This window comes from Cervus canadensis, chromosome 5 (genome assembly GCF_019320065.1).
Source record: "Cervus canadensis isolate Bull #8, Minnesota chromosome 5, ASM1932006v1, whole genome shotgun sequence".
In the NCBI taxonomy this organism is placed as follows: domain Eukaryota; kingdom Metazoa; phylum Chordata; class Mammalia; order Artiodactyla; family Cervidae; genus Cervus; species Cervus canadensis.
In genome coordinates, this window is record NC_057390.1 from 4464558 (window position 1) to 4482828 (window position 18271).

Here is an 18271-nt window from a genome sequence, read left to right on the forward strand (position 1 = left end):
ACAGACATGTTGGTAAAATCCTGAGTAGTTTACCTTTTCATGTATTTTATAACGAGGTCCAATTTTTCCAAATCCTTTTCCTCTATTAGATCAGTGCAGTATTTTACAACTTGCAGAATGTCTTCCTCCATCGGATCTAGAGCGGGGAGAGCACGTGTGAGGACCAGCTTGTCCTTCTGAAGGGGAAGGCCGCACTCAGTGGGGACGGTGGGGAGACCTCACCCCGGGGGGCTGTAGTGAGCGAGGCTGCAGAGCCAACCCCACAGTGCAGAAGACGGGGAGGTGGGTGTCAGAGGCTGGCTTATCAGACCTTGGAAACGAGTCCCTCCCTCTAGCTGAGTTCATGCTCTGCACGCCTGCGAGGCTGGCACATCTCAGGACCAACACCAGCGCCACCAACCTGAGATGGTGGTGATCCACTCTCTGAGCAAGGTCTTCACGTCACTGAACTCCACGGCTCCAGCCAGGTTGGGCGCGGGGGGCCTGACACTTGTGGACACGTCAGGCTGCAACCCAGAAAGGCCAGCAACACCTGAAGTGGAAGCAGAGAGTTCTCCCTGTTAAGAAAACAAATGATAACAAGTGCTGGGTTTACATAACATCCGGTACAGGAGGAGCTGATGAAGGAAGGGGTCAAGGTTTAAAAAGTGCAGAGCAGTTACCAGAGCTTTCTCTGATGTGGAACCTTCCTGTTTTAGAAACCCATCAATGAGCTTCTGGGGACTTGTGCAGGCCCCTGGCTCGGTCTTCGCCGGGCTGTTAACCAGCGTGGTTTTCAGAGGGCTCTGAATCTTTCTTTGGGGGCTGAGGGGACTTTTTTTCTTGTTTCTTCTCTTGTCTTTCGCCGCTGCTGGTTTTAGCTGCAGTAACGGGTTCTTTGGCACTAGAGGAAGATGGATGTAAGACCCTCAACAAACATGCCAGAGAGGGGAGCGCCGCAGGCCCCTTTTCTGCACGTGCAGCCCTGCATGCAGGTGTGGGCCCAGCCTGAGGGCGGCCGCTGACAACGGCCCCAGTTCCTAGGGTTTGCTCAGCCCGGTGCTCACGGCCTCTGCTTATCTATCTGGGGGCTCACAGGAGTCAATGAAAACAGGTGAATTACTTCCAACAGTTCAGCAGCACTACCATTCCGTTTTCATTTTAACAACTTCTTATTGAAATGACTTCTGACCAGAGACTTAATGCCTTTTGTTATTGGAACGGAATGTTACTGGCCAGAGGTATTTCAGTGTTCACTTACATAACAAATCACTCACTGCAAAAATCCTCAGGTCAGTGAGGTGTTAAATGTGGTGTTTGTGATGCATGTTCAGAAAACCTTCAGATTCTGTGCTTTAAAGCTACATCCCTACAAGGAGCAGTCTCAAAGGATAACAGATAATTCAGAAGATTTCCGGGTGGTATCTTGTTCAGATGTAAGAAGTTCCAGGTACGAATCTGCCTGGGACTCTGCGGCCTCCCCCGGACCACGTGCTAGTCCCTAGTCCTGTCTGAGGTGAGGAGCGTGAACAGCACTGACCGACTGCCCCAGGCCCTCACACCCGCCAACCCAACCACACGCTCCCTTCTCCCAGCCTCACTGCTGGCCCGGGAAACCTGCCCAGCTCACCGGGGGCGCCGGCCGGCTGCTGGGGAGGGGCCTGCTCGCCCTGACGCTGCCTTTGCTCGTAGGCTGCTCTCAGCTCCTTCTGAAGCTCCGCAGGGAGAGCCGAGAACACCTCTGGATCCACCTGGCGGGAAGGAGAAGGTTCAGTCAGGCCTGGGCTGGCCACAGGCAGCTGGTTTATGTTCTTCACCAAGTATTTCAAATCATACTTTTCTGATCTGTATGAATTCTTAATAGGTCCTCACTATCAAAGCTCATTAAATTCTCACAAAGTTTTAGGCTGAGAATAAGGAATACAACTTTGAATATGAATTGATGAACAAAAACAACCAGGGCAAGAAGCATTAGTAGAAAAAGGGGAGCAAAATGCAAGAAAACAGGTGTGTGTAATGCTCCTGAAACCTCAAACCCTGACTGCTGTCGTCCCTGGTGCTGAGGGGGCCCAGGAACAGCAGACTGTTCTTTCTTTGGGGGGAGCTCTGGGCACCCCCACACCGGAGCCCCCCTCCTCTCCGCCCTGGTGTCCTGGCTGCTCTGTCAGCGTCTGTCCCGCGGGTGATGTGGAGGCCGGCCGGGCTCTGCTTGGGAGGGGCAGAGGAGACGAGAAGTGCTTGGGGCTGGACGGCCGCAGAGACTCACCTGGGAAAACGCCGGAAGGGCTATTAAATTAATCCCTGTGTCGCTGCTAGGGTCTTGAGGTGCCGGTATCTGTAGCAGCACAGTCCCCACGGGTTGCGGCAGGATCCCTGGGCTGCAGCCGTTGACGGGCTCTCTCCTCCGCTCGCCCGGCGGTTCCGCCTGCTGCACCGCGCACGCCTGCTCCACCTGCTCCCGGAGGTCGGGCGGGAGAGCCTCCAGGACGGAGAGATCGAGCTGTGAGAGCAGACATGCTCAGAGACCACATCTCCTCTGGACACGGCAGCAAACGCGAGGTACAGGTGCCCGGCTAGCAAGGCCACCCCCAGACAGACCAACTTCTGGAATGTCTGGGATTTCGGCCATTGACGCCCGGCTCGTCCGACGTGGACTCTGGATATGACCAGCGCGGGCCCCTGGCTGGTTCCCAGGGTCAGCTCTGCCCCACCTCTTCGCCTCCTCACGGGCGGTCCTAGACCTTGCCCTGGAAGCAGCCAGAGCCCAAGGCACATAGGCATTTCTGGGATGGGTCAGGAGTCAGAGGTTTGAGTTTCAGACAGGAGACTGCCTGCCTCACATCTATTTGAGAGCAGCAACCTAGAAAAAAAGGATTCTAGAAGCTTAACTCCGCTCCAGCCTACACACCAGAACCCCTGCCCGTCCGTGACATCCCCACAGGAACATGACTGCAGACACTGGGCAGGCCAGGCTGCCGTGCTGGGAGCCACTCCTTGGGGAACTCACCAGAAACCCGTGCCCTCCCCCGGCCCGGTCACACCCCCTTTCCCTGGCCTCACAGCCCCCACTTAGGGGAACAGAGAAAAGGGATTTCCCCAACAGAGCTTCCAAACAGCCAACACACCAACAGCATACCCTGCTTACAGCCCCCATCAGCTGAGTGAATAGCTTGTGTGAGGAAAATCATCCACCCTACAGAGCGAGCTGCTTGCCAGGGCTGCAAGAAAAACCTCTGACATAAGGCCTCTGGAGCAAAGCTGTGCTGCTGACCAGGGTGAGTCACCACGATCACGTCTGGGGGCTGCTGATGGCGACAGCTCAGGAACTGGCTCTCATCCGTGCCGCATGACCTGCAAGAGCGGCAGGTCTCCACGGAAGCACTCCTGCCTCTCGGCTGTTTCCCACTGGAATGAGCAACTGAATCCTCCCCGACAGGTAGCCCTTTCTTGGCCGTTATTGGTGAAGAAAACTCGCATTCCTGCTGTAAAGCTACTCGGGCTGACCTCACGTCGACAACCCTGAGCACCCACCTGGGAAGGTGACGGGACCTCGATGCTCAGGTTGAGTCTTGACTTGAAGCTGACGGGAGAATGCAGCCCGTTCCACTTGCCGGCACACTCGGCTTTGCTGGCACCGACAGGCGCGGCGCCCGACGCCAGAGGCAGAGACGGCACAGTGCAAGATCGAGAGGCAGGTGGCACTTCCAGATCCACAGCAGCCAGAAACACTGGAGATACAGGAGAGGCCGTGAAACAGCTTCTTCACGCACAGAAGGCCTCATTACTCACGTAACTCAGCGTCAGGCTGCTGCTGAGCGTCGGGTGGAGCCCGCCGGCAGCACTGACCTTGTGCGGGCTCCTCTTCGGGGGGCTGCCTCGCCCGCTGGGCCTGCAGGAGCTCCAGGACCGAGGGGGCCCCGCCCGAACCGTGGCTGGGCTGGGCTGCTGTGCGGCTGAGGCACGCGGGAGGGTTTGGATTCGTTGGAACCAACTGATTCACATGAATCCCAACCTGGAACCAGAATGAAACAGGTTTCTAGGAAGAAAGGTTAAGTGAAAAGTATTCAAACAGCCTTTTATATCATTTATTCCAAAACTACTGCAGTAGCTGGTGAGCAGTTAAGAGTTCAACAAAATTTAACTAGGGGGAGTCTCCTTGCAGCCCTACTTCATCTCTCATTTTGGGGGGCGGGGAGTGGGTGCGCTGCAGGGACGTGCAGGTAAGCAGCCCCGCCCCGGGAGCACTCATTCAGTTACTCCAGTGCTCGGGTGTGTGTGTCGGGGGGACTCTTAGCACCCCTACGGACATTTCAGTCCTTCCACAAAGCCCACGCCATGCAACTACTGTTGACTCACACGTGTGTGCACACACAACCTACAAAGGTTAACCTTTAAGAAAATTGAGGTTTTTACATCTAGATGCCCTCTCACCATCTGTTCCAAAGGTATCTTCACCTGCCTGGGGTAAAGTCTCCCTGCTAGGTCATCAGACCTCAGAGCAAATTTCTGACAAAAAAGGACCTCACAGGTCAGAACATTTGCAGCCTCACAGTCCCCCCGGCCCTGCCCATTGCAGGGACCAGAGCAGCGGTCCCTGACTGTTTAACAGAAAAACGCTTTGAAAATTCAAGACCATGAGTGGGTGAAACCCTACACGGCACCACGAGCGCCCTCAGACGAACCCTCAAGTAAGAAAACGTTCCGGTCTAGGGTTTTACCTACTCACCCCTCGCATATCAGATATGTTGAGTTTCATCGCATGAAACATGTTCAGCGCGGCCGTGCCAATTAGTTTCGCACTGTCTGTTGCCTGGTCAAGAGTCACGGTCCTGCAAGTGATAGAACCAACTCTTTTGAAGAACAAAAGCTACATTCCATATGTGTTCCCTAGTACGTAAGTGGTACAGAAAGAACTGTTTTAAAAGACTAAAGTTGTAAAGAAAGTTATCAGAAGCTTTAAGTAAATGGGATCCTTAAAAAGGAAGGTGTGTCTTCCTTCAGTGAAGTCAATAATGTGAAATCCATTATGCTGGCAACAAGGGGGAAAGGAAAATCAAGAACACTGGGACTTTCAGAGACCTGGTCAACTAAAAATACGTGGAGAAAAATGTCTCAGAGAAACTGTATTTTAATGTATATTTAATATTGGCACATGGTGCTGCTTCTAAACCATGAGTCTAAGTACAACGATGTAGACTGCAACAGAGCTTTTAGGTTGCAAGACTATCTATGCTGACTTACGGTTACTACTCACGAGAGAAAGATGACTCCTGGATTCTCCTGACTGTTTTCAACACATGAACATGCCCAACATAACTGTCCTTTTCTCCCAGAGGGTCTCCTAAGTGGACACAGAATGTGTGGACAGCTCTGACAAAGGAAGTGTGGTGGCTCCCTGTCTAAAACCCAGACTAGATTATATAATTCTTACATCTAAAGACTCCTCAAGGAGGACCAGAGAATGTGCCAGCATTGGTGGTGGTGGTTTACTTGCTAAGTCGTGTGCCTCTTGCAACCCCACAGCCTGCCTGGCTCCACTGTCCATGGGATTCTCCAGGCAAGAACACTGGAGTGGGTTGCCGTTTCCTTCTCCAGGGGATCTTCCCAACACAAGGATCGAACCCAGGTCTCCTGCATTGCAGGCAGATTCTTTACCAAGTAAGCTACGAGGGAACTGTGCCAGCATTATTAGGTGCCAAAAACTACATTTACTCTTGATTTTTTCCATACCATGAATACATCATGTTCTTATTTAGGAAAAGTCCCTGTTTCTTTAAAGAAACACATTTGCAAAAAATTTCCACTGATTACCTAATGGTAATCTTAAATGTATTTCACACAAATCAATAGAGAATAACTTAAAAGCAAAATTTGCAGGGGACTGTGGTGGTTTAAACATGTTTCTTTCCAAAACAACACTAAAATGGACTTGAAATTCCTTCCGAATGGTATAAACTCTTGAATACTGAAAGCAAATCAGTAAGTGGTAAGTTACCAAATGCCTGTTAAATGTGTAAAGCAAGGCACCCACTTTAGAAGCCAGTTCACAGTACAGAACCTCGGATGGCTCAGCAGTCAGAGGTATGTGTGCGGGGGTGCCTCCTCCCCTGACAGCTTCCCACAGACGGGGATGGTGACACAGAAGCTACAGACTGGGGCACAGCGAGGAGCAGCAAGGCCCCTCTGCAGCACAGGACGCCCCCCGAACCCCTCCTGAGCACCCAGACACCAGCTGCATGGCCCACCTTCTCGCCCACCCAGGGCTGCACGGCTCCCAGGAAGGGTGGCAGACACCGCCCGGCCTGGTGAGTGACCGAAGACACGGCCCTCCATCGGCTCTCCCTGGCTGCGTGTCCTACTGAGAGCCCAGAGGCTCCCATGTTTCAGCAGTTCACTTACAGACGGTCAACAGCTATCAGGTAAATGCTTGAAGAAAATCTCTATTATGAAAGACAGCAACCGAAACTGGAATAAAAGGAACTTAAGAAACAGACTGATACTGGGACTAGAAGAATCTCCAGGAGGTGAGAGAAATTCTCTCTGTGAAGAGATACTGTAAATACTTAAGGTCCAAAGAATAAATTTAAAAACTAAAAATGTTAGTAGAAATGAAAAATTTAGTTAGTAGAGATGAAACGTTAAAAGTAGAGATGAAACGTTAAAATCCACTGACAAAGTATGGGGCACAAAGACAAATGAAGACCGCTCCAGGACCCCTGTGATAACGAGGCAATCGGGGCAACCGCACCCCGAGAAGACGATGGCAACGGAGCCTTTCTGTGTCTGAGGGAGGATAGCTGCTGGTCATGTCTATACTTTCGGTCAGCAGACCGCCAAGTACGAGCAGAGATGGGTGTAACCCGTGAATTCTTGCTCAAGCTCTGAGCAGACCAGGGGCCCAGGGAAACGGATCCACACAGAAAAAGGACATCTCACAACTCCCAACTGTTCAGCAACCCTTAAAACGAATTCCGACTGGAGTAGCAGGCTGGGCTGCCCCGAGAGACAGGCCGGTAAGAAAAGACGTCAAAACCAGTAACGGACCTGCTGATGTGCTAATACAGAGTCACACTGGAAGGGAGTTTGGGGGTACACTCAGCGGTAAATTCACAAAACAGCAAAACCAGATGCTCAGTAACTTGAGGAGAAACCATCAAAAGGAAAGAGAATGTTAGCCTAGTGGACAGTGTGGGGTATGTACAGCATATGCACGTCCTAACAGTGGAACACTGGATGGACTGAACAAAACCCACCAACTCTAGCAGGGGCAAAAGAAATACACGTGCGAACAGCAAGAGGCGACGGAAGAAAGCGATCCGCTCTCCTACTGCACAGCCAGCTGACATTTTGGAAAACTGTGGATGTGAGCATCAGAAGAAACCATGAAAGAACAACGGTGCTCGGAACCAGGGAGAAGAAAGGGGCAAGGGGCTCGAAGCTGTTATTTGACCTTTTCAATTAATCACTTTTAAAAATACATATACAATTCAAAATAAAAACATATACACAAAAGAACCCCAAGAAGGAAAACTTCTTTTTCCAAAAGGAAAACTGTTAAGAGAAAAATTTCCCTAAGTGGTAATGAAGTCACAGATCTAAATATCTCCACGCGGCTCTCTGGCTTACGAAACTTTTGTCATTGCATTGACAGTGTCCTAACACGTCTGTGAGTCACGAGACTGCAGGGAGTCTGAGGTCACAAAATGATCACTGAATTTAGCAGGCACACGAGACTCCAAACTGCAGCCTTGTGGGAGCTTGCACTCTGCCGTCTCTCACATAGCCTCTATTTTACACAGCCTTTCAGATAAAATCATTCTTCGTTGCCACAGATCAAGTAAAAACAGGCCACAGGCTGGATGTGGGCCTCAGGAAATAGTTTATCATCCCCTAAGTTAGAGGAAATACAGGATCAGTATTATAATATTTCAGAAGCTCTTACCTAAAGCTTCTCCTAGGCAGTTATAATGTTAGGCTCCCAAAATGTTAGGCTGAAATTAATGGCTTACAATTGACCAACATCTTATATTTATAAAATGACACTACTTTCAGTTTAAAAAGTGTAATTATCATGCATTATCATGTCTTACACAAAGGTGAGGGCCAAGTGAAGCCCTCTGGCCTGCGTGTCCTACTGAGAGTCCAGAGGCACCCGCGTTTCAGCAGTTCACATACAAACAGTCAACAGCTATCAGGTAAATGCTTGAAGAAAATCACGTCTTACCCAAAGGTAAAGGGCGTGGTGAAATGAGCACTTTATTGCCAGCAACGCAGGCAGCTTTTGAACTGTCCTGTGTTTACTAAACCAGGGTCTTGTCAGAGATAGACACCTAGATACCCGTGGAAGAAACGGTCCAGTCTCTGAGAGTCACTTCAGAATAGCTGGGGACAGGGGGGGCTGGTGCAGGAGCCCAGCAGCGACCATGGAGCTCAGGGGGTGGGGTGTGGGTTCAGGACGCTGCTCTCTACTTACACATGCACACATTTTCCAAAATAAAACTTTTCAATAGGACAAAAATGAACAAATACCAGTAACAGCAAGCAGATAAGTGTACATCAAAAACGCTGAATGAATATTATTGTTGAACTGGAGGGTGGGCTTTGAGTATAGTTAAAAATCCCATTTTTTTAGTGTTGTGTTGGTAACTAGATTTTTTGGAATATCTGGATTTTCCAAAAAGGCTTAAATGAAGGCAGATTTTCTTACTGAGCTTAGACTCAGCCCCTAGGTACACCAAAATACAGAGTCCTAAGAAACTGTAAGGTATTTAAAATTGAGTAGAGAGCAAGAAGAAACTACTACAGTTTATTTTAATTTACCCATCAGTCAACCAAAGCTTTACAACAGTGTCCTGTATAGTATAAGTGGCACACAAAATTAGGTGTTTTCACACTGGCCGCAGATCTTACATCAGTCTTATGTTAGTGGCCCTCACATTAAAAAAAAATAGGGTTTTAAAATGCTTTCTACCAATTTCCAGAGACTATCATGATTAATCTTTTCACAAAAAGGAAATCACACCTCCCTAAATGAAGTCAAGTCCTCACTGCAATCATTTTCTGAATGACTGATGCTTCCCCACGGGACCTTCCCACCAAGCCCACAAGCATCCCCCTTCCTGTCCCCGCACCGAAGCCCACGGCCTGCAGACCCCACGGACACGCCGACAGGCTGGGGCAACCTGGCCCGGCAGGGCCGCTCCACGGCAGGGCCCGAGGCCTGGCTCTGAACATCACCCAGGAGCGTCAGTGTCTGCAGCTCTCTGGGCACACTTTTCCTTGGGTTTTTTTTTTTCCTTCCCATTTTCCATTCATTACAATCACCTGTAATGAAATATTGATATCTAATGTCCTTTTTATTAATAAGCTTACCTGGTGGTGATGTCACAAATGCCATGGCCTCCGTATTTGGCCGTTTCTACAGGGGCCCCCGGCTTCCGTACCATGATTTTGAGAGTCAGGCGTTTGCCCTTCATGCCCACAGCTTCAAGGCGCCGCTGAATTTCTTCTGAAAGACTCAGAAGAAAAGCTTCTGCTTCTTTTGGCTACAGAAAGACAAACATAAAAAATACCCATGTTATTTTCCTCCACGCCTAATGGTTCTTCTCAAGTATATTAACCTTCAGTATTTAATATGTGATTTACTGCACTGTCTGCTCTATTTAAGAACATACGTTCTGCCAGCTCTGGGAACGGCAAGGGTTTTAAGGCTTCATTTCAAGTATCAAGAGTCATGGTCTAGCTGGAGAGACAGGACTATGTGCAAATACGAAAAACAGAAGCTGAAACCTGTGAGGAGATCAGTACCTGGGAAAACCTTATTCCATAGTTGATCTCAGCTGAAACAGATTTTCTTTCCTTTTCAGTGCGAACTGGTCTGTCGTCCAAACCTCGGCAGAACCTATAAAGCATCTGACCAGTTTTGGGACCAAATTCTTTCTGGAGTTTGGCCATGGTCATATACTGCAAGTCTCCACACGTCCTAATCCCCAAAGACATCAGCTTGGATTCCATCGAACGTCCAACTCCTAGGAAAGGGACAGTTCCTTAATTCTGCATGTAAACTGTTAAAAACAACTCAGCGACACAAAATAACTGCTAATGCACAACTAGTTTAAAATAATCTCCCTTATAGTTCTGAAGTGACATAACTGAAGCATCTCATAGATTAAGCATGTTTTTTAGTGCAAATCGTACTAGGAAAGTTATTTCTGGACACTGCTTCTCAATTTGGACTCCCCCTACAGGTGCGCCAGAACTTCTCAAACGGGTATTAGTAAGTTTTCCAAAAAATGTGATTTTTATTTATTACTGAGTAATAAAGTTTTCTATCTTAGTCACAAAATCAACGAAGTTACACACTGGCTTGAGCTGGCTCACAGCACGACTCAGACATTCTAGGAGACCCGGCAATGTGAGGGACTCTACCATGATTCCGGCGGTGAGCAAACTTCGCAGTGGCTTCAGCCGCGTTTTCTTTGAATGGGAACTAGAGTCAGAAGTCATGACAGGCCGATGCCCACATGCTCTCATACCAAACAAGGTGGCACAAGTGATGTGGGATGGTGTTTCCTGAGCCAAGTGGCAGCGAGCCGAGGACAGGCAGAAGTCTTCTACAAACGAGAACTATCTCCCTAGACAGACAGCGAGTGTCCCGCGGCCAGCCCGGCACCCAGCAGCCCCCTCGTCACTGTCTGCAAGGTGGAGCCTCAGCCGAAGGGCTGGGCTCCTATCAATGTGGTCTCCACGTGCCGAGGTCAGTGAGCCCCTCAGAGACTCAGACTGAGGTTCTGGTCTCCTGCAGGCTCCTGGCTCCAGGTCTGAGTGGCCTTGTGGGGACAAGCAGTCCGTCCAGGTTCTGGAGGGGAACCTCTTATAGCCGTTGTGCGGACACATGGCTAGGAGGGAGGTGGACAACCTGATAAAAGGTATACAGCCACGGAAGGGGGAGAGGGACAAGTTTAACTCAAGAAAATCTGTCCCCTGATGGAAGTCAGACGAGAGGCGCTAAGGGCGCTGCGTCCCATTTGCGCCACTTTAAAGTTCAAGTCAGAACAGAGACCAAGCACAGACAGCAGGGTCTCAGTCAACAGCCAGAGGGAGAAACACTGTGCGCAGAAAGACAGAATTTTAAGTGAAACCTAACTGAATATAAGGGAAGGTTGCCGTTCCCTTCTCCAGGAGAGCTTCCTGACCCAGGGATCGAACCCTCGTCTCCTGCACTGCAGAAGGATTCTTTACTGATGAGCCACCGGGGAAGTCCTAAAGAGCGAAGGATCAGGTAGCAGCAGGCGGTGCGTACGTGTGTGCTAAGTTGCTTTAGTCGTGCCTGACTCAGTGACCCCGTGGACTGTAGCCCGCCAGGCCCCTCTGTCCGTGGGATTCTCCAGGCAGAAGACTGGAGTTGCCAAGTCCTCCTCCGGGGACCTTCCCAACCCGGGGATCGAACCTGCGTCTCTTGTGTCTCCTGCACTGGCAGGTGGGTTCTGTCCCACTAGTGCCACCTGGGAAATGACTAATTTTTAACAAGATAAACAGCTGCTTCCTTGTCAGAATTTTCAGAAACGTTTACTGCCTAGTCTCCTGTACATATGTGAGACCCATTTCCAAAGGAACAGCTCATATTTTAGATGGGTTACCAGCTCAGGGCAGGGATAACAACCGAAAATGCTGACATTTTACATACTAAAAAGTTCTAAAACCTGTCCAATAATAAATTGGGGACTTTTATAAAAGTCAGTAGTGTTATATGTCAGAGAAGGCAATGGCACCCCACTTCAGTACTCTTGCCTGGAAAATCCCATGGATGGAGGAGCCTGGTAGGCTGCAGTCCATGGTGTTGCTAAGAGTTGGACAGGACTGAGCGACTTCACTTTCATTTTTCACTTTCATGCATTGGAGAAGGAAATGGCAACCCACTCCAGTGTTCTTGCCTGGAGAATCCCAGGGATGGGGTTGCACAGAGTCGGACACGACTGAAGTGACTTAGCAGTAGCAGCAGTGTTATATATAAAAATCTCACTGACAATTCTGGGTGGCCACAGCTGGCTACAAGCCGGTTCTGAAGGAGAGAGGAGCAGTGTGAGAAGGTGGTTTGTGGGAAGAAGTCCATCCTGGCTGCCATGCTTCCCCCGCATCTCAGCTGCCTCTTAGGAAATTCAAGGTTGTGCGGAAGGATTCAGCCAGGACACATAACCGCACACTTGCCCTTCAAAACATCAAGTCCTTTTGACCATGAAGCAAACGAAGGTGAAAGGTAAACTCTCTATTTCTGTGTTTAAAAAAAAACCACCCAAACCCAACAAATAAACTTGACAAAAAAGATCCAGTATGAAGATGGTGCTATGGGTGGAACTGCATCCAGAATCTCAGGATTGCTATGCTGAAATCTTAATTCCCAGAATCTCAGAACACGACTAACTGGAGAAAGGTCCTTCATAAAGGTAATTACAGTAACAACAGGTCACACACGCGGGCCCTAATCCAGCATCCCTGCTGGCCCTGTAAGAGACCAGGACACAGACGCGGAGAGCGAGCACCACGCTGAGAAGACAGCCACCTACAGGCCAACAGGAGAGACCTCGAAGAAACCCAACCTGCTGACAATTCAACTGTGCATGTCTAGTCTCCAAGATCTTGAGGGAATAACCTGTGTGGTATTTTCTTATGGCAGTTTTAGCAAACTAATATAGATAACCAGTATCATAATCTTGAACTCTTAGATTTCACAGGCACTTTAAATATACTGGTTTCTTCTTATATATAACTGCAATAAGATGTGTTAGAAAAATGCTAAACTGTGTTGTCTAATAAGGTAGTTTGCTAGCATGATTTTATAAGGCTAATTACTCTTCAAATTTAACCTCAAACTGACCACCACAATGTTGTATTCCACGTTTCTGATACTAACACATTCTTCAGTTCACTCAGTTGTGTCCGACTCCTCATGACCCCATGGACTGCAGCACACCAGGCCTCCCTGTCATTCACCAACTCCTGAGCTTACTCAAACTCATGTCCATCGAGTCAGTGATGACATTCTCTATTGTCCCCTTCTCCTCCCACCTTCAACCTTTCCCAACATCAGGGTCTTTTCTAGTGAGTCAGTTCTTCCCATCAGGTGGCCAAAGTATTAAGAGTTTCACCTTCAGCATCAGTCCTTCCAATGAATATTCAGGACTGATTTCCTTTAGGATGGACTGGTTAGATCTCCTTTCAGTTCAAGGGACTCTCAAGAGTCTTCTCCAACACCACAGATCAAAAGCTCAATTCTTTGGCACTCAGCTTTCTTTATAGTGCAATTCTCACATCCATACATGACCACTGGAAAAACCATAGCCTTGACTAGACGGACGTTTGTTGGCAAAGTAATGTCTATGTTTTTTAATACGCTGTCTAGGTTGATCATAGCTTTTCTTCCAAGGAGCAAGTGTCTTTTAATTTCATGGCTGCAGTCACCACCTGCAGTGATTTTGGAGCCCAAAAAAATAAAGTCTCTCACTGTTTGCACTGTTTCCCCATCTATTTGCCATGAAGAGTTTGGACTGGATGCCATGATCTTAGTTTTCTGAATTGAGCTTTAAGCCAACTTTTTCACTCTCCTCTTTCACTTTCATCAAGAGGCTCTTCTGTTCTTCTGCGCTTTCTGCCATAAGAGTGGTGTCATCTGCACATCTGAGGTTATTGATATTTCTCCCGGCAATCTTGATTCCAGCTTGTGCTTCATCCAGCCCAGCGTTTCTCATGATGTACTCTGCATATAAATTAAATAAGCAGGGTGACAATATGCAGCCTTGACGTACTCCTTTTCCTATTTGGAACCAGTCTGTTGGTCCTTGTCCAGTTCTAACTGTTGCTTCTTGACCTGCATACAGATTTTTCGGGAAGGTCAGGTGGTCTGGTATTCTCATCTGTTGAAGAATTTTCCACAGTTTGTTGTGATCCACACAGTAAAAGGCTTTGGCATAGTCAGTAAAGCAGAAATAGATGTCTTTCTGGCACTCTCTTGCTTTTTCAATGATCCAACAGGATGTTGGCAATTTGATATCTGGTTCCACTGCCTTTTCCAAATCCGGCTTGAACATCTGGAAATTCACAGTTCACGTACTGTTGAAGCCTGGCTTGGGGAATTTTAAGCATTACTTTACTAGTGGGTGAGATGAAATGCAATTGTGCAGTAGTTTCAGCATTCTCTGGCATTGCGTTTCCTTGGGACTGGAATGAAAACTGACCTTTTCCAGTCCTGTGGCCACTGCTGAGTTTTCCAAATTTGCTGGCATATTGAGTGCAGCACTTTCACAGCATTATCTTTCAGGATTTGAAATAGCCCAACTGGAATTCCATCACCTCCACTAGCTTTGATCGTAGTGATGCTTCCTAAGGACCCCTTGACTCCGCATTCCAGGATGTCTGGCTCTAGGTGAGTGATCACACCACCGTGATTATCTGGGTCGTGAAGATCTTTTTTGTACAGTTCGTCTGTGTATTCTTGCCACCTCTTCTTAATATCTTCTGCTTCTGTTAGGTCCATATCATTTCTGTCCTTTATTGTGCCCATCTTTGCATGAAATGTTCCCTGAGTATCTCTAATTTTCTTGAGGAGATCTCTAGTCTTTCCCATTCTATTGTTTTCCTCTATTGCTTTGCACTGATCACTGAGGAAGGCTTCCTTATCTCTCCTTGCCCTTCTACGGAACTCCACATTCAGATGGGAACATCTTTCCTTTTCTCCTTTGCTTTTCACCTCTCTTCTTTTCTCAGCTATTTGTCAGGCCTCCTCAGACAGCCATTTTGCCTTTTTGCATTTCTTTCTCTTGGGGATGGTCTTGATCCCTGCCTCCTCTACAATGTCACGAACCTCTGTCCATAGTTCTTCAGGTACTCTATCAGATCTAATCCCTTGAATCTAATTGTCACTTCCACTGTATAATCATAAGGGATTTGATTTAGGTCATACCTGAAAGGTCTGGTGGTTTTCCCTACTTTCTTCAACTTAAGTCCAAATTTGGCAAAAAGAAGCTCATGATCTGAGCCACAGTCAGCTCCTAGTCTTGTTTTTGCTGACTGTATAGAGCTTCTCCATCTTTGGCTGCAAAGAATATAATCAATCTCATTTCAGTATTGACCATCTGGTGATGTCCATGTGTACAGTCTTCTCTTGTGTTGTTGGAAGAGGGTGTTTGCTATGACCAGTGTGTTCTTTTGGCAAAACTCTATTAGCCTTTGCCCTGCTTCATTTTGTACTCCAAGGCCAAATTTGCCTGTTACTCCAGGTATTTCTTGACTTCTTACTTTTGCCTTTCAGTTCCCTATAATGAAAAGGATATCTTTTCTGGGTGTTAGTTCTAGAAAGCCTTGTAGGTCTTCATAGAACCATTCTACTTCAGCTTCTTCAGCATTACTGGTTGGGGCATAGACTTGGATTACTGTGATATTGAATGGTTTGCCTTGGAAATGAACAGAGGTCATTCAGTCGTTTTTGAGACTGCATCCAAGTACTGCATTTCAGACTCTTGTTGAATATGATCGCTACTCCATTTCTTCTAAGGGGTTCTTGCCCACAGGAGTAGATATAATGGTCATCTAAGTTAAGTTCACCCATTCCAATCCATCTTAGTTCACTGATTCCTAAAATGTTGATGTTCACTCTTGTCATCTCCTATTTGAGCACTTCCAATTCACCTTGATTCATGGAGCTAACATTCCAGGTTCCTATGCAATATTGTTCTTTACAGAATCAGACTTCACTTCCATCACCAGTCACATCCACAATGGGGTGCTGTTTTTGTTTTGGCTCCATCTCTTCATTCTTTCTGGAGTTATTTCTCCACCGATCTCCAATAGCATATTGGGCACCTACTGACCTGAGGAGTTCATCTTTCAGTGTCCTATCTTTTTGCCTTTTCGTACTCCTTATGGGGTTCTCAAGGCAAGAATACTGAAATGGTTTGCCATTCCCTTCTCCAGTGGACCATGTTTTGTCAGAACTCTCCACCATGATCCATCCGTCTTGGGTGGCCCCACACGGCACGGCTCCTAGTTTCATCAAGTACATTCTTAGATTTATTTATTAGGGAGCAAAGTGGCTTTAGAACTAATCCATCATAAAATGGCATTTGGGTCCTTTAATAACTTTGGCCTATAACAGATACTTTTATGTTAGTTCAGGTATACTTTTCTTAGGCTCAGGAACATGCATTCAAAAACACCACTGAATATACTTTCAACAAACATTCACTAAAAATACACTGTCTTGAATGTTCATACTACAAATACACAGGAGTTTTGTGAAGCTAACACAAGCTGCTTTACAAAAACCGGAGAGGATAATCTGAAATGGAATCATGGATTACTATAAGGTGCAGAGAAATTTTTTTTTAATTTATTTTTTAATTGAAGGATAATTGCTTTACAGAAAGAACTTTGTTAGAAAGAGGCATCACCATAGAAAGCAAGTCTAAATATTTAGTAAAAGTGAAGTGAATTCCCTACACACAAAATTTACACCTGATCAAGTGCCCCAAAGGGCAATGATTTTTCCGTTATAGTCGATGACACTTGATGTTTTTCCATAGAGAAAGGCCTCTGCATGCCAGGTGAGCTAGCCACACTACACAAAACAGTAAAACCACTAGCCGTGCTGCCCAGGAGGGGAGAAAGGTATGCCCCTCTAGACACTTCACTCCTGCCTGAGTTAAGAGAACAGAATACTTCAGTTTAGGTTTTCTTCTACCTGATATGCTTCAAACATTTTCTACTTTTAAAACAACTTGCTGACTAAACTCAGAAACATATCACTAGCTTGGCAGGACAATTTTGTAAACAGGGGAATCAACTGTCAAAACTTTATCTTGGGCCTAGATGTACATTATTTCAATTCTGATTTATTTAAAGGATCAAAAGTCAGTTTCATCATATTCTTTTATATATGTCTTCTTAGAACTCCTTGACCTTGGTACTTCAGAAATACTTAAACACTTGAAGTAAAACACATGAGCAGCAAAGCTAAAACATTATATCAAGGTTCTGATAAACAAATCGAAGGGGTATTTACTGCAGTGTTGTAAATTTTGTTTACCATGGCACTCAATAAAGATTAAAAAAATTTAAATCATGTTTTGGAAAAGAGAGATACATTATACATCTATACAAAGCACCAATGAATATTTACAACAAATAAAAGAAAGAAATGCTCTGTATTTACCTGGTAGGTTAGTAACGAGCTGACCTCTGATAAAATCATCTACTTCTTCCGGTTTTAAGTGGTATTGGCCATCTGGTTTTGCCTTTCTAGTTGCCATTCTAGCCAGCAGAATATTAGAACCTATAAAAATTTGTTTTTAAAAAACAAAGAAGTCATTTAAGAAATAGTCACAATTATTTTCAAAATTTCCTAACAAAGACATCTACAGATAGGTTATCTATCAAATTTCTAAAAAGAATAAAAATAATCTGCAACTGTGGTAACTTTGAGTTGCATCTCCCACCCAGGTGAAGGAGTAGAGAAAATAATCCTAACCAAAGATGAGAGGTTTACAGGCAGGCAATCATCAGCAATCAGCTCATTTTACCAAACAATCTTTGTGTTTCTGGCCACACCATGCAGCTTGCAGGATCTTAGTTCCCCAATCAGGGACTGAACCCGGGCCCAAGGCAGTGAAAGGTCAGAGTCCTAACCACTGGACCACCAGGGAAGTCCCTCATTTTACCAACCAGTGAATCCACACTAGGGAGAAATAAGGCCAAAGAAATGCCATTGGACTTGGTGGGGGGAGCCCCAAGAACCAGATGTCTCACTATATGATCAGAATACGGGTGCAGAACTGCAGGCGTTGAGTGTCTTAGAAAAGAAGGCAGACAGATAGGGAGGTCCAAGGGGTGTGAGTGGACACAGATGCTAACGCAGAGCAGACAGAAGGCTACCGGTGCCAGAGAAGGTGTCAGGCAGCTGAGAAACATCTCAACGCGCGTCAGATGAACTTCCATGTAAATAACAAAATCTCCACAAACTACAGAAGACTTCTATAAAGGACATATCTTAGTTTTATGGGAAGCTTATTTAAAAACAATGTGTTTTCCTAGGGTAAATGTAAAAATATTCATTGAAGAGAAAAAGTACTGCAACTTCACACCAAAATGATAAAAGTGGTAAGCTGTGAAGAAAAAGAGGGCTGAGAAGTAGAAACATCATTTGGGTCTTAATAATGTGCTTGAACTTAAAAGAACATATTCATATCATCCCACTTGTAAATTTAAAATAAATACAATTAAAAACGAAGAACTAAGCCAGTGC

General features: G+C 46.6%; 1 protein-coding gene across 10 annotated transcripts in view; it reads right to left on the reverse strand.

Moving 5' to 3' along the window:
- REV1 (REV1 DNA directed polymerase) overlaps positions 1–18271 on the reverse strand; it is an 86980-nt gene that overhangs the window by 1338 nt on the left and 67371 nt on the right. For 7 of the 10 annotated variants that reach the window (XR_006269347.1, XM_043467921.1, XM_043467920.1 and 4 more), the window contains 11 exons: positions 17183–17302; positions 9787–10007; positions 9352–9524; positions 4706–4808; positions 3826–3991; positions 3511–3707; positions 2246–2479; positions 1582–1730; positions 663–885; positions 401–557; positions 34–136 (listed from right to left, as the gene is read on the reverse strand). Coding sequence is in view for 9 of the 10 variants with exons in the window: in XM_043467921.1 (XP_043323856.1) it covers positions 34–136; positions 401–557; positions 663–885; positions 1582–1730; positions 2246–2479; positions 3511–3707; positions 3826–3991; positions 4706–4808; positions 9352–9524; positions 9787–10007; positions 17183–17302 (1846 nt within the window). In the remaining variant the exon portion in view is untranslated. Of the gene's footprint in view, positions 1–33; positions 137–400; positions 558–662; positions 886–1581; positions 1731–2245; positions 2480–3510; positions 3708–3825; positions 3992–4705; positions 4809–9351; positions 9525–9786; positions 10008–17182; positions 17303–18271 lie in introns of those variants that run through there. The other 3 variants (XM_043467923.1, XM_043467922.1, XM_043467926.1) reach the window with 2 other exon arrangements.